The 13,050-nt window shown below is 58.7% G+C and overlaps 5 protein-coding genes across 5 annotated transcripts; 2 read left to right on the forward strand and 3 right to left on the reverse strand.

Annotated features, from left to right (window-relative positions):
* Window positions 1-154: 154 nt before the first annotated feature.
* Window positions 155-1,778, reverse strand: BXZ73DRAFT_104424 (acyl-CoA oxidase; the record flags this gene model as incomplete). Its single annotated transcript, XM_048015876.1, has 7 exons — window positions 155-229; window positions 289-846; window positions 904-1,059; window positions 1,114-1,320; window positions 1,383-1,483; window positions 1,542-1,633; window positions 1,693-1,778. 7 exons carry the CDS (start codon window positions 1,776-1,778, stop codon window positions 155-157), a joined length of 1,275 nt encoding a protein of 424 aa, XP_047874776.1.
* A 390-nt stretch (window positions 1,779-2,168) lies between these two features.
* On the reverse strand, window positions 2,169-2,588 carry BXZ73DRAFT_51774 (Cerato-platanin; the record flags this gene model as incomplete). The annotated part of the gene is made up of 1 exon (XM_048020693.1): window positions 2,169-2,588. The coding sequence occupies one exon, from the start codon at window positions 2,586-2,588 to the stop codon at window positions 2,169-2,171; it is 420 nt and encodes a 139-aa protein (XP_047874777.1).
* Window positions 2,589-3,505: 917 nt separating this feature from the next.
* Window positions 3,506-8,423, reverse strand: BXZ73DRAFT_91803 (uncharacterized protein; the record flags this gene model as incomplete). Its single annotated transcript, XM_048026118.1, has 11 exons — window positions 3,506-4,209; window positions 4,265-4,934; window positions 4,977-5,096; window positions 5,145-5,386; window positions 5,441-5,663; window positions 5,699-5,997; window positions 6,027-6,447; window positions 6,475-6,605; window positions 6,751-7,191; window positions 7,334-7,923; window positions 8,374-8,423. 11 exons carry the CDS (start codon window positions 8,421-8,423, stop codon window positions 3,506-3,508), a joined length of 3,891 nt encoding a protein of 1,296 aa, XP_047874778.1.
* A 942-nt stretch (window positions 8,424-9,365) lies between these two features.
* On the forward strand, window positions 9,366-9,927 carry BXZ73DRAFT_51740 (Scytalone dehydratase; the record flags this gene model as incomplete). The annotated part of the gene is made up of 2 exons (XM_048020688.1): window positions 9,366-9,491; window positions 9,559-9,927. 2 exons carry the CDS (start codon window positions 9,366-9,368, stop codon window positions 9,925-9,927), a joined length of 495 nt encoding a protein of 164 aa, XP_047874779.1.
* Window positions 9,928-10,286: 359 nt separating this feature from the next.
* On the forward strand, window positions 10,287-12,584 carry BXZ73DRAFT_104427 (uncharacterized protein; the record flags this gene model as incomplete). The annotated part of the gene is made up of 4 exons (XM_048015877.1): window positions 10,287-10,515; window positions 10,564-12,149; window positions 12,215-12,325; window positions 12,378-12,584. 4 exons carry the CDS (start codon window positions 10,287-10,289, stop codon window positions 12,582-12,584), a joined length of 2,133 nt encoding a protein of 710 aa, XP_047874780.1.
* Window positions 12,585-13,050: the final 466 nt, after the last annotated feature.

The raw sequence follows: 13,050 nt of genomic DNA on the forward strand, positions 1-13,050 counted from the left end.
CTGCTGTTTTGTTCACTTGCTGCAATCATGCACACCGCTCTGAAGTGACGGTCGAGAACTTACGCTCGATGGATAATATCCGAAAGTATTGTGTGATGCAATGTACAGTGTGTCATCAAGCCTTCCTATGGTACGAAACAGATCCAGCCCTCTCTCATGAGTACTGCTTCTGGATGAACTTGGCGATAGTCTGCAGCTGTATGTTCGACGTCCCCTCGTAGATAGCGCCCTGCGAAAGACGGCACGAGGGTGAGAGCGGGAGAAGCGCGAGGTGGAGAACCAACGCACGATCTTCGAGTCACGCCAATACTTCTCGATCCCCGTCTCGCGCGTGAAGCCGACGCCCCCAGCCCACTCGATGGCCGCGCCAGAGACCTTCTGCGCGACCTGGCTCGCGGCGTACTTGGCGATCGCGGCCTCGCGCGCGAACTCGCGGCCCTCCTCCTTGCGGCGCGCGGCGTTGTAGGTGAGCATCCGCGCGGCCTCGAGCTGGACCGCGGCCTCGGCCTGCTGGAAGGCGAGCCCCTGGAAGCTGGCGACCGGCCGGCCGAACTGCGAGCGCTGGAAGGTGTAGGGCACCGCCTTGTCGAACGCGCCTTGGGCGAGGCCGAGCATCTGGGCGGCGATGCCGATGCGGCCCTCGTTGAGGATCTCGATGGCGATCTTGTAGCCCTTGCCCTCGCCGCCGAGGACGTTCGCGGCGGGGACGCGGAGGTCGTCGAAGGCGAGGGAGCAGGTGGAGGAGGCGCGGATGCCGAGCTTCTGCTCCTTCTTGGCGATTTGGATGCCCATGTCCTTGGTCGCGATGAAGCAGGTGATGCCCTTGTAGCCCTTGCTGGGATCAATCTGAAGGGACACGGGTTAGGGCGGCGAAGGAGAGGGAAAGAGGGAAAGAAGACATACGTTGGCGAAGATGAGGAAGAAGTCGGCCTCATATGAGTTGGTGATCCACATTTTCGTGCCGTTGATGATCCAGTCGTCACCGTCCTTCACCGCCCTTGTCTGCAGAGCAAACGCATCGGAACCTGAGGCCGGTTCTGACAAGCAGAAGGAGCCGAGCTGGGGAGGGATTGTTGAGCACATACGGCTGATACGACAAAGGCAAACACTCACCATGGACTCAGAGAGCCTAGGAAGCCACTCGTCCTGCTGCTCCTTGGTGCCGTACTTGCGGACAACGGTGTTCACGAGAGTATTATGAACGTCGCACATGACGGATACCGAGGGGTCGACGCGTGCGAGCTCCTCAATTGCAATGATTGCGGAAGTAAAGGAAGACTCGGCGCCGCCGTGGTCCGCGCTGGTCTCAATGCCCATAAGCTGAAGGGACAGAGAAGGTTGAGCATGGAGATGTAGTGAAGAGTCTGTACGGGGTAACGCACGCCCTGCTCAAAGAGCGCCTTGATGACACTGGGATCCATCCTCTCCTCCTCATCCATGGTACGGACTTTGGGTGCCACGACATCCTCCGCGAACCTCCTGACTGGAACCGAATGTGAGCCCTTTCGCGGGCACTCTGCAGAGCACCGTGTGCAACGCACCGGACTCGCGGAGCATCTCCTCCTCCTCCGTGAATGTGTCCAGTGACGTGGGCCTCAACTCGAATGCTACTACATGTGATTGAGAGAAGTGTCTGCAACATCGACATGAGTCCTTGCAAATACATGCATCTCATGGGTGTGTAGGACGAACCGCGTGGCAGCCACAGACTGAGGGAGTACCCTCTGGCGGAAAGAAGAAGAAGCAGGGGCGACAGCACGAGCAGCAGCGCGGAACATGGTCGAGAGTGGCCGGGGCGACGGGATGGAGGCAATGGGCCAACCTCGAAAGCCTGGGCGAGCTCTTGAACGCGCAGAACAGGCGCTCGCCCGGAGGGACCGTCCGCGGGGTAATCACATGCACCCAGGCCTCGGATCTCGGATCTGCCGCAAATCGTTGGCTGACGGTCTCTCAGCAAACGGGTTATATCGACGCTCAGAATACAGCGTGCATTCAAACAAAACGTGTAGCGTGTACAAACAAGTCCATGATATGGTGATAGCAATCCGTGATGTCCGTGTCCAAAGTCCTGATTTCGTAAAACTCATCGAGAGTAGGGAGCTGCAGATACACGGCACAGGTGAGCAAATGCATCCAGTGCGCAGCGCCCCCTGAACTCACCTCCAGGCTCAAAGCCCGCACGCGCTCGCCGACACCTCCTTCGCCGTCGCGTTGACCCGGCCGAGGGACCTCGCCTGGCCGTTCGTGAGCTTGTTCATCGCCGCGAACGCGATGTTGAAGCCATCGGCGGCGTGGTCGACGGCGAGGACGTTGATGCTCCGGTTCTCGTACGTGAGCCGCCAGCACGAGCCGCACGACGGCGAGTCCCAGAACGCGATCGCGACCGCGCCGCCGATGTTGGGGAAATGCCGGAGCGAGCCGAAGGTCGGGAACTTGGACTCCAGCCCGTGCGGCCCGTCCGAGCACGCCGTCATCGACAGGTTCCTCGACGCGTTGTCGTAGGTATGGTCGTACGAGACCGTCACCATCGACGCGGCAACCATGGCGTAGAGGGTGGCGAGGGCGAGGAAGAGCGACTTGAACTGCATCGTGGGAGTAGACTCGGGAGTTGGCAGAGGGTTGAAGAAGAGGGTGTGGAGGGAGTTCGTGAAGCAAAGAAGAGAAGACGGTTGAGAGCAAAAGAAAATGCTAGACGAAGACGAATGAGCTGCTGCTGAGGAGTTGTCTCCGGCTAGGCTGGCTTTTATACCTCGAGTTCTGCGGCTGGCAAAGATGGGTTGCGCCTCTGCGGCGGACATTCGGCAGGCATGCCGTGCCCGCCCACCACCCTGCTCCACGGTCAGCCCATCCATAAATAACCGGTCGCCTTCGGAGCACACGCATGTGCATGTGAGGCTGACCACATAACGCAGGCGCGATGGGCTGCACACTGCACAGGCGAGACCTGCGGGGGACTGCTGATATTTTCGCCTGGCTGCGACTCCGTCTTTGACAGGGTTGACTCGAGAGCATAGTACCACCCCGTTCTGGGTGGGTACGTTCTGACCTAGAACACCCTCCCAAATAATACGCACATCAAAGTTAGAAGAGTGACGAAGTGATGAAAGCAGAAAACGCCAACCTGCCTTCAGGAGATGTCAGCCCACTTGCCGGCATAGTCCAGCAGCTCGGCCTGACTGAACAATCGGTGCCAACAACCCACCCGCCGTCGTTGAGGCGGGCTGACAGAGAACGACGTACTTATAGTTGATACAAGTGCATATTATATGGGTGATGTACAGGTGTATGAGCACTGCGACAGAAGAACATGCGATGGACGAGCGGGATTGGAGTTGACTACGTACACTAGATGGCAAGAGCGAGTCCCTGACGGAAGTGCATTATAGGAGACACCAGATATGCGAGTGAGAGAGCGGGAGACGAGGAGAGCTGCGTGAGAGACAGAAAAAGCCATAGTAACACAATAAAGAACCCAGGAGCGCGGACCGACTTGTCCATCGAAACACTAGGGGTCCACCGCGCCCCCGCTCAGCGCCGCCCGCATCAACTCGAGCGCAGCGAGGTGGAACGGGAGGGCCGGATCCGAGGGCAGCCTCCATCGCACGCGCGAGAGCACGGCGAGATCGTGGAAACTGCGCACGATGTCGCCCATGAGGTCTTGTTGTGCGTCACCCGGAGATGAGGCACGGGCAGCGTAGGTTGAGCGGGGTGAGTGCGTGGTGAAGAGACGGAAGATGCGCGTGGTGGAAAGCGAGGTGTAGTCGGTCGACGACGGCGCGCTGACGACGCCGACCCACGCGGGTACACGAAGGCTCTCGGAGTCAGAGAGGGAAACGACTGAGTAGGATGAGTCGTCTTCTTCGAGATCTGGGATGAAGGGTGCTTCGAAAGAGCCGGGAATAAGTGGAAATGGGCCGCATTTGGTGGATCGATCGACTGTGATGGAGGGATAGAGGAGCGATTGAGAGGATGGGGCAAGATAGTACGCGGTGACAGATGCATCCGAGAAAACAGTGCGAGTGCGCGAAGACTTTGAGGAAGGAAAGGCAGCGGCTGGAATGGGAGTGCGATGTAGGATATCAAACGAGATATTGTCGGTAGGAGCAAGAAATGTCCATGAGTGTTCGTGATCCACGGCGAGTAGTGTGACGTGCACTGGGGGAGTGTCGTTAGAGGTGGTGACCACGGACTCTAGGTGTTCTACCCAGGCTGTGGAACGGTAACGTTAGTACATAGCACCAAGAACAATCAAGAAGTGACTCACCGTCAAGTTCAGAGTAATGCATCAACCCAAGCTTTGATATGACAATCCGCCATTCGATGTGGGCACGCTTGGATATGCCATGAACGAGATTCCAGACTTGCTGGACGACGAAGGCCTCGACATACTCATCAGGGGTCAACCAAGCTTTAAGCACGTGTGTTTCCCCTTCAGCGTCGATACATGCAGCAAGGATCCACCGTCCGCAGAACGACACTTGGTAGCCCACATGTAACAGCATATGCCGCCGAGTCACGTCGAGCGTTTGCGCTCCTGGGTCCAGAGAGAACGTAACTTTTGAATGCAGAGCGCCGTTTCTAGTTCTGACGAAAGATGAGGGAACCAAGGCGTAGGCTGGAGCTTCGAAGTGTCTAACAACCGGGGCGCCGTGAGTGAAGAACTTGCGGGACATGGTGCGGTTGACGGGGATTAGAATGCGGTCGTAGACGCTACCGACGAACGTGTCCAGCCGGCCCAAGTTGGCGGCGGGGTGAGAAAGGTTGCCAAAGACGACGTATTCGGGGACGAAGTGGACCAAGATGTCGTCGTCCGTATGCGCCTTGTAAAAGCGCCTGACGGCAGAGAGAATCTGTCGAAGGATGGTCGAAGATGACGAGATGATGGAAACAGGGGTGACAATGTAAAAGACCGCGTGAGGACCCCTTGGAGACATCTCCGATACCAAGCCCGCTGCAGAATCATGAATAATTATCACAAATGAGACGTTGAATCTGAACATACTGAGCGCCTTCCGCAATGCATCAAATCGGGTCGGAAAGGTGCCCTTCGCGCCGTTCTTGCAAACGCCAAGGGTATGTGCTCCGAAGCCCTTCGCCTGTCTCATGGTGAATAACGTTTCGATGCTAATGACCAAGGTACTTACGTGGTACGCTGCCGATACTCGGGCAAGCCAGTCCTCAACTTCAGCCCCGCGATCTTCGTCAGAACTTTCGAAGAAGACATATGCCGTCACGTCTTTGGGGCCGGCCCGGGGCGACAGTCCAAGCTTCTCCCAGAACCTGAGCGAAGGCGGCAGCACTTGCATCACTGCGTCACCCTTTGCAAGTGTGATCAACGGAGCTTCCAGATCGCTGATCGTCAGTCTGGCGTCGCCTTGACCCGAGCCTGCACAAAGATGAGTTTCAGCATCCTGCGCGTAGAACCGCCGACAGCACTGACCTCCACCGCACAATGTCTGCAGCTCTGTCATGGCGGCTCGGGACTGGTAGGGCCGGCCGAGGAAATTGCTGATGAACTGTGCGTCCGCTTGCCAGATCCTCGCAGGCAGGACCGGCGGGGTCGGGGATAGAGATGCATTTGCTCGCCACGCTTCCGCCCAGATGGGGTTCTCGACGACCTCATTCACGAGCACTTGCGCGGCCGCCTCTAGCGACTTGGACTTCTCCGAAGCGGCGCCAGGATCGCGGCGGGGGATACAGGTGTAGGGACCGAGATCGGTGGGGCATTTCCGGGAGCATTGTTGACGGCCACTCCCGGAGGCCGAAGAGGCGTGCACATCGGCAGCAAGTGCGCATGGTGGAAGTGGGTGTGCAGCAGGGTGGGGCCAAGCGGGAGGTACGACGGTGGCGGAGTCGACGGTCGGGGCGCTGCCACGGAGTCGTCTTCTTCCATCCAGACTTCGTCGTCGGATTCGTCGGAGTCGACCTCGACAGCAGGCGGGGAGCTACTCTGCCACTCCTCTGGTTCACGATATGAGTCCCATGGGGATTTCCTTGCTCCCGGCGTCCCTGGTCGACGCTTTTACGCTTGACTCCGATGAGCTTGCGGATAATGCCGATCTTGGGATCGGTGGCGGCGCGATACTTAGATTCCCAGCTACCGGGAAATGTGGGCCTAGACGAGATGAAGACCATGGGCTCCACGCGGTCTTGGTCCATAGGCGGAGTCGGCAGCGCGAACTTCCCTATGGCATATTTTCCGTCGGCTTCTCGATGGCTAGGCGCAAAAGGAATAGGGTCGAAGACACTAGGGGCGAGGGTGGCAAAGCTGAATTTCCGATTCGCGGGCGACTTGTCGGAATCAGCGAGGATGACCGAAGGCGTGGCAGGGGCAGAGTGTGATGACAACGTTCTGGAAGGTGATGGGGGTACCAGTTCTGGTGGGCCGTGGCTGTCAAGAATGACCTGCATGTCGACACTCGTCCTTGGCGTGAACGGCTCGACCAGCTGTACATTCCATGGTAATGGTTGAACTAGATGCGCCGAGGGAGGTCCTGGAGCTGGTACAGGGCCATCGACAGCAGTGACTGGCGCAAGCGCAAACACTGAAGGGAAATTGTCGGGAGGAGCGGTGTTGACAAGCGCGTGGGTGGCACGATAGGCTTCTGCGGTGCGGATGGCGCGTCGAAGAAGTCAAAGTCGTCTTCCGTGAAAACGCCAAATCCATCATCCATGTTGAAGGTGCTGACACCAGGGTCGCCCCTCTGGCACTGCCCATCGCCTCCATCCCCATTTCTCCCATTCCAAAACCCATGTCATAATCCTCGTTGACGTCCATGAAAGTACTCGGCGGCTGCACCCAACCATTTTCGAAGCTTTGAAAGGGATCAAAGCTTGCTGTATTGATTGGTGGCGGGATATCGACAGGCGCAGTAGTAACGACGCCCTCTTCAGCAGAGTTTGTAGGGTCGACGACTATACCTTCCGGCGAAGGGACATCCGCTGGCGCATCTGCATCTTGGAAGGAAAACAGAGAATCTCCGGAGTGCACCGAACTCGCCGAGGCGGGCGCGTCTTCAGCAGCTTCCACTTGTGTCGGAGGATTTGCGGTCTTCAAGTCGGCCAGGCCGTACGTCTGGATGGGGGGAAGCTCTGGTTTCGAGATGGTAGGTACTGGAGAAATTGAAGGTGGCGGCTGGCCAATTTCTTGGCCGCCCTTCATGCTAGCGAGGATTTCTTGCTCCTGCCTTTCTCGACGGATCGTTCTCTTTCCCGCTCGCGTTCTTTGACGACGAAGTCGACATAACCACTGACTTCGGACGCTACCCTCTTGACATCAGGAACATGGGGTATCTTGGCCAAGGAGAGCGTTCGGAATGCCCGCAAGAATCACCGGTGGTGCTTGCTCTCGCCAAAGTGGGTCGACGTTGGAAGGAGGGAGTCAAACGATCCCGCTCGGCTGATGGCAGAGGCACCTGGGGAGAGGTCGTCGTGGCACTTGCCGGCACCTCAGCTGACGGAGTCGCTGGTATGCCAAGCGGGAGGGACTGAGGTACGGGGGGAACCGGGGGAGGTGGAGATGCTTGCAGCTGGGTAGGGAGCTGGGGAATGTACGGGAGCGACGCACGAGCGTGCACCGCCGGAGAGTTGGGATGATAGGACACGCACAGCGTCGCCGGCCAAATGACAGGCATCCCTTTGTCTTCACCTTGCTTGTTCTGCACCGCGAGCCAGACCACAATGAAAGTCGGATCTTGGTGAGTGTTGGATCCCGGGGAGGGCCGCTTCCAATTTCCCGCACCTAGGCCGATGAGTACCTCGTCGAACTGTGCAGTGAGGGCTGCCGCAGGACCAGAGTAAGTGCTGAGATAATACGCCGGAACTCCATGTGGTAAGAGCAGGAGAGGGGTTCCGGCAGGTAATGGAAGGGACGATTGGAACGGAAGGTAGTAGGTCGGACGAAGGACGGGATGGACAACAAGTCTGACGTTGGAAGGTTCGTGCGCCGAGAGGGAGATGTGAACTTGTAGTTGACAGAAGATGTACGGACGGCTTCGGGCCTGGTTTTCCCATCCGGAGGCCCACTCGGAGCTGAAAGGAATGGTACCGAGGACGAATCCACCTTTTAGTCGTGCGACAGTTCTTCCGTGTGGGTGCAGCTTCGCAGCCTCCGCCACGTCGTCTATGAGCCTGTCACGAACAGCTTGGAGGAATAAAGAGAAGGGAATGCGTAACGGTATCCTGGGGAGCGTTTGGATGTGAGCCGGGGTATCCATGGAGCATGCGAGGTTGAGACATGATTCACAAGGCTTTCGCTGGATGGAACAGCTGAAAGAACATGGATAGATCCCAGAGGGCGAGAATGACACTGATTCGAGCACTACATAGACGGTCATGCACATATAACAGCAGTAGAGTTACGCATACACTCACAAGATAGTGCCTCTAGCTGCAGCTGCTCCAGTGCGGTCTGCACCGGACATAGTCGCGAGTTGGATCCAATGGCATATACATACAACGAGGATGATTCCTTTGAGACGTGAACGCACGGAAGGAGAGAGTCTATGACAGCCCGTCCTTCATTCCGACGGAGGATGTTTCTCCGGGCGAGCTCCAGTTGTTCGAGGGGATCCTGAGTGGCGGGGGAGCAAGTGAAAACGGAGTATATTATGAGGGGATCCTCTGGCAGAGGAAGTATGGATGCAAGAACACAAGAAGCGGGGGTGATGGTGGGGGCGATTTCAGATAGTACGGAGGAACCAGTGTTGTCCTGGGGTAGCTGTTGCGCTTTGGCTGCCATGGAGGGTGTACATGGGAAGGTGAAGATGATATGGAGCCAGTTGGGGGAAGAGGAAGTCTGAGAGTGTCAAGGGTGTGCCGAGCAAGACCAAGGACGGAGGTCGAGAGAGGAGGTCTAGCACATGGTGGGACGACAGAGAGCAGCATGCGGGCTTCGGAGGCCCCTCCGCTCGCATGCTGGACCCTGGTGCCGTACACCGCGGATTCGTCCGTATCGCGATTCACGGACAAACGATGACCAATTTATGTTCCGCGATTGCTCGGCGGCTCTCTGTTCAGATGAACTAAGCACTGGATACGATCGCTGCATTATTCGACGTGTAAAAGCCGACAAGTAAGCGGGCCAAGTGGCGAGACAGTGGCTTGGAATTTGGCAGAGACCGCACGTGGCAAACACCTTCCGAAAGCGGCTCTGTGCGCCCGGGCACAATGACGTCGCTCGCGCTTTCCTGGACAGCCCGGGGCTACGTATATATATATGCGCTACGAGCATTCGTTTCAGATGACCCGACTCTCTCTCTCTCAGACTCCGATTAAACCGAGAACCAAGGTGCGCGACTATGCAACTCGTGAGTTGAGTTCTCAACGCTGAAATTTGAAAGCCCTTGCCATCAAACGTCAGAATAATGACAAGCACAAACATCGATTTTGGGGATTATCTGGCACTCACCGCGTGTGCCTTCGAGTGGGTCGACAGCTATGACAGAAAGGATTGGGACAAGCTGCGAACATGCGTTGCCCCGACGTTGAGAGTAAGTTTCTCCTCTTCTCGTCGTCGCCATCCATCTGGGTATCACGTATTGACAGGCTCTCGTGCAGGTCGACTTTCGCTCCCTGTTCGGCAAACTCTGGGAGACGATGCCAGCCGACGACTTCGTTGCGATGATCTCGTCTCCCCAGGTGATCGGTGATCGTCAATTGCAGACGCAGCATTTCATCGGGGCCAGCAAGTGGACAAGAACGAGCGACACTGAGGTGACCGGTGTCCACCAGCTACGTGTCCCTCATCAGCGTTACACCGATGAGACGCACACCGCGGTCGCTGTCAAGGGTCACGCGCATGGCATTTCCACCAACTGGTACAAGAAAATCGACGGGGAGTGGAAGCTTGCTGGGGTCTGCCCCGAGGTTCGTTGGACGGAATACGACTTCGACAAGTTGTTTGCGCGTGGAGAAGGTGGTGCTTAGCTGTAGAGTGGTTTTGAACTGGATAGAGAGGTCTACTTGAGACATCTCGACGGTTTAGCTGTCACGTACCGCAGAAGAAGCATGAATGGGGCCCTTGGATCTGTCAGAGCGTGTCCACCGCCCATTCGCGGGGGGTGGACTGGCGCATCGTAAACATACACTCCGTCGTCACTGCCAGAAGATGCCAGTGGGCATAAGTTTGAAATTTGAAGCTTGAGTCGCGCTGATTTGGCGCCCCTAACCCAAGGTAGCGGCCAGAATCCTCTGAGTAACTCCGGATATGGACTTGTCGGCAGGATTTAGATGAACCTGCAGGTTGTGCTGCGACCCCCACCTCCTCCTCCCGATTGCCGTCCAAAATGCAGTCAGTCACCCGCCCTGCCTCCGCCTCCACCTCCACTCGCCAGACCAGCTCGCCGAACCCGAGAACCCAGTATCAGGTCAACACACAGACTAGAGTCTTCGACACCACTCAAGGCAGGCTCCTGTGCATCGCTGATATTCGTGGCCGCCTCTCTGCCCTCAATGACCTCGCGCGAGAAGCAAACGCGTCCGCCATTATCCACACCGGGGACTTTGGCTTCTTCGGTATGTAAACCCTCGGTCGCGACGCTCCTCATCCTCACGCGCCCGCAGAGGCCCCCAGTCTCGACAGGATAAACGACCGCACCCTCCGTCACCTCACTATGTATTCGCCCCTCATCCCTACGGCTCAGAGAAACCACCTCCTCGCACCTGAAAATCCCCCGCACGCGGTCCGTTCCACCGTCACCATCTCGCTTCTTTCCGAGTTCCCTCTACTCCTCTCCGGTCAAATCAAGCTCCAAGTGCCCGTTTACACCGTCTGGGGCGCGTGCGAGGACGTAATTGTGCTCGAGAAGTTCCGCTCGGGGCAGTACGAAATCGAGAACCTTCACGTCCTCGACGAGGCGACCACCCGCTGCCTCGACCTCGGCGGCGTCAAGCTGCGGCTCCTCGGGCTGGGTGGCGCGCTGGTGCCACACAAGATGTTCGACAACGGCGACGGGAACGCGACCATCGCGGGCGGGCAGGGCACTATGTGGACGACTGCGCTGCAGATCGGGGAGCTCGTCGACACCGCGCAACGCGTGTTCGATCCCACCGAGACGCGTCTCCTCGTCACGCACGCGAGTCCTGGGCGGGAGGGCATCATGAGCCAGCTCTCGTTGGTGCTCAAAGCGGACCTCACTGTTTCTGCGGGTCTCCATTTCCGGTATGCGTCTTCGTACAACGAATTCAGCGTGCAGTCGGACTTCGAGGGGCTGCGGCACAAGGTCCTGGCCGGGAAGGACGCCTTCGACAAGGTTTGGGAGAGCGTCAAGACGCAAGTGGATGCGGTCATCGACGAGCACCAGCGCGTCCTCTTGGACAAGGCCCTTTCCGTGGTCGAGAAGATACCTCCCCCACCGAACCAGCCCGGTCCTACTGGCCAGCCACACGGCGAAGACCCTGCATGGAAGAACTGTTGGAACTGGAACCTGTGCGACGCGGCGTACGGCTCGCTTGTCCTCGACGTCAAGGACGGGCGCGTCAGCGCCGAGCTCAAGAGCCAGGGCTTCAACTACGCCTACCGCCGCACCATCACGCCCTCCACTGTCACCGCGACATCCGATACCGCCGCTCCCTCGTTTTCCGCGCAGGGCACTGCCGCAGGGACCCCCAAGGGCGTCGGAACTACCGCAGCAACGCCGGTGGCCGCCGAGAAGCAGCTCCCGCCTCACCTCTCCGCCTCAAAATCCAAGCCGGGCACACCGCCTCCGCCAGCTTCTGGCAGGGAAACGCCGAAGCTCAACGGCGCGCCGAACCAGGCCGCGCTCGACAAGGCGGAGCGCGAGAAGGCGAAGCGGGAGCGCAAGAAGGAGCGCAAACAGCTCGAGCGCGCCGAACGCGAAGCCACTGGGGGAGGCAAGGATGACGCGACGTCGCCGACGCCGAACGCACGCGCGGAGATCGACCTGAGCAGTCCGCCGCCCAAGTCCGGCAAGGCGACCCCGGACGTCGCCGCGGCCGCGCCGGCTGCTGGGGCCAGCGGCGACGCGCGGGCCGACGACGGGGTGATGTCGCCCACGACGGAGAGCGGCGGCGCGCGCACTCCGACGAGCAAAAGGCCTGCGCGGAACCCGTGGACTATCTTCATGCGCATGCAGTTCCCCGCGAACGAGACCGAAGTCAGGGACTACTTCGGGGGCGCGAAGGACGGGGTGGGTGACCTCTTTGCACGATCGCCGCTCGAGCTTGATACTGACAAAATGGCGTGGGTCGATAGATCACTCGCGTGAACTATCCGGCGAACTTTGCGGGTCGCGGTCAGAAGATGTGCTACGTCGAGTTTGGTGACGAGGAGGGCATGAAGGCTGGCTTGGCGAGAAACGGCGAGGTGCGTGGAGACGGCTACTGGGGGTGCGGCCGACATCTGAAGCTCGTTGCAGAGTCTGAACGGGGGCACCCCGGAGTTGAAGCAGGCGACGGACAAGGAGTCGCGCACGGTGGAGAACGGCGGCCACAGAGGCGGTTTCACCGGGCGCGGCGGACGTGGACGCGGAGGCTTCGCCGCTCGTGGCTTCGCGTCTGCAGGTCTCACGCGCGGCGGCCCGCCTGGACGGATGAACGGCGAAGGCGGGTCCGCGGATGCGTAAAACCCTTGTGGACCAGTGGGGTATGACAAGGCACCCTGTCTCGCCGAGCCGGGATGTGGGGCTGCGGCGATGGGGCTTCCTTGGTGGGCTTTCGATCTGCGCCGCGGGCGATATGTTGTATGCACCCTCTCGAAAGTCCGTATGTTGTCTTCTTCCCTCGCGCTACCCTCCCAAGCTTCACGATATTGTCTCCAGCGCATCCGCCCGCTTCGTCCAGCACGGAGGGATGCCTTGGAACGACTCTTACGACACCTGCCGCCTTCCCCGCGATACATACGATCAACATAATGGTATTCCCTAGGTGTTCCTTGGCTAGATGCGAGTTGAGGCCTTGGGACTCGAATCTCCGCCCGGTTGGCGTGATCAGCGATGGTTCCACCGGTAGCTTTGCCGTGGATGGGTACTCATGTCTTCCAAACACTCCGGCCCTTTGCGACAACACGTATTGACTGCTGACGGACCCGAG

The sequence above is a fragment of the Epithele typhae genome (genome assembly GCF_022376455.1).
Source record: "Epithele typhae strain CBS 203.58 chromosome Unknown BXZ73scaffold_51, whole genome shotgun sequence".
Classification (NCBI taxonomy): domain Eukaryota; kingdom Fungi; phylum Basidiomycota; class Agaricomycetes; order Polyporales; family Epitheliaceae; genus Epithele; species Epithele typhae.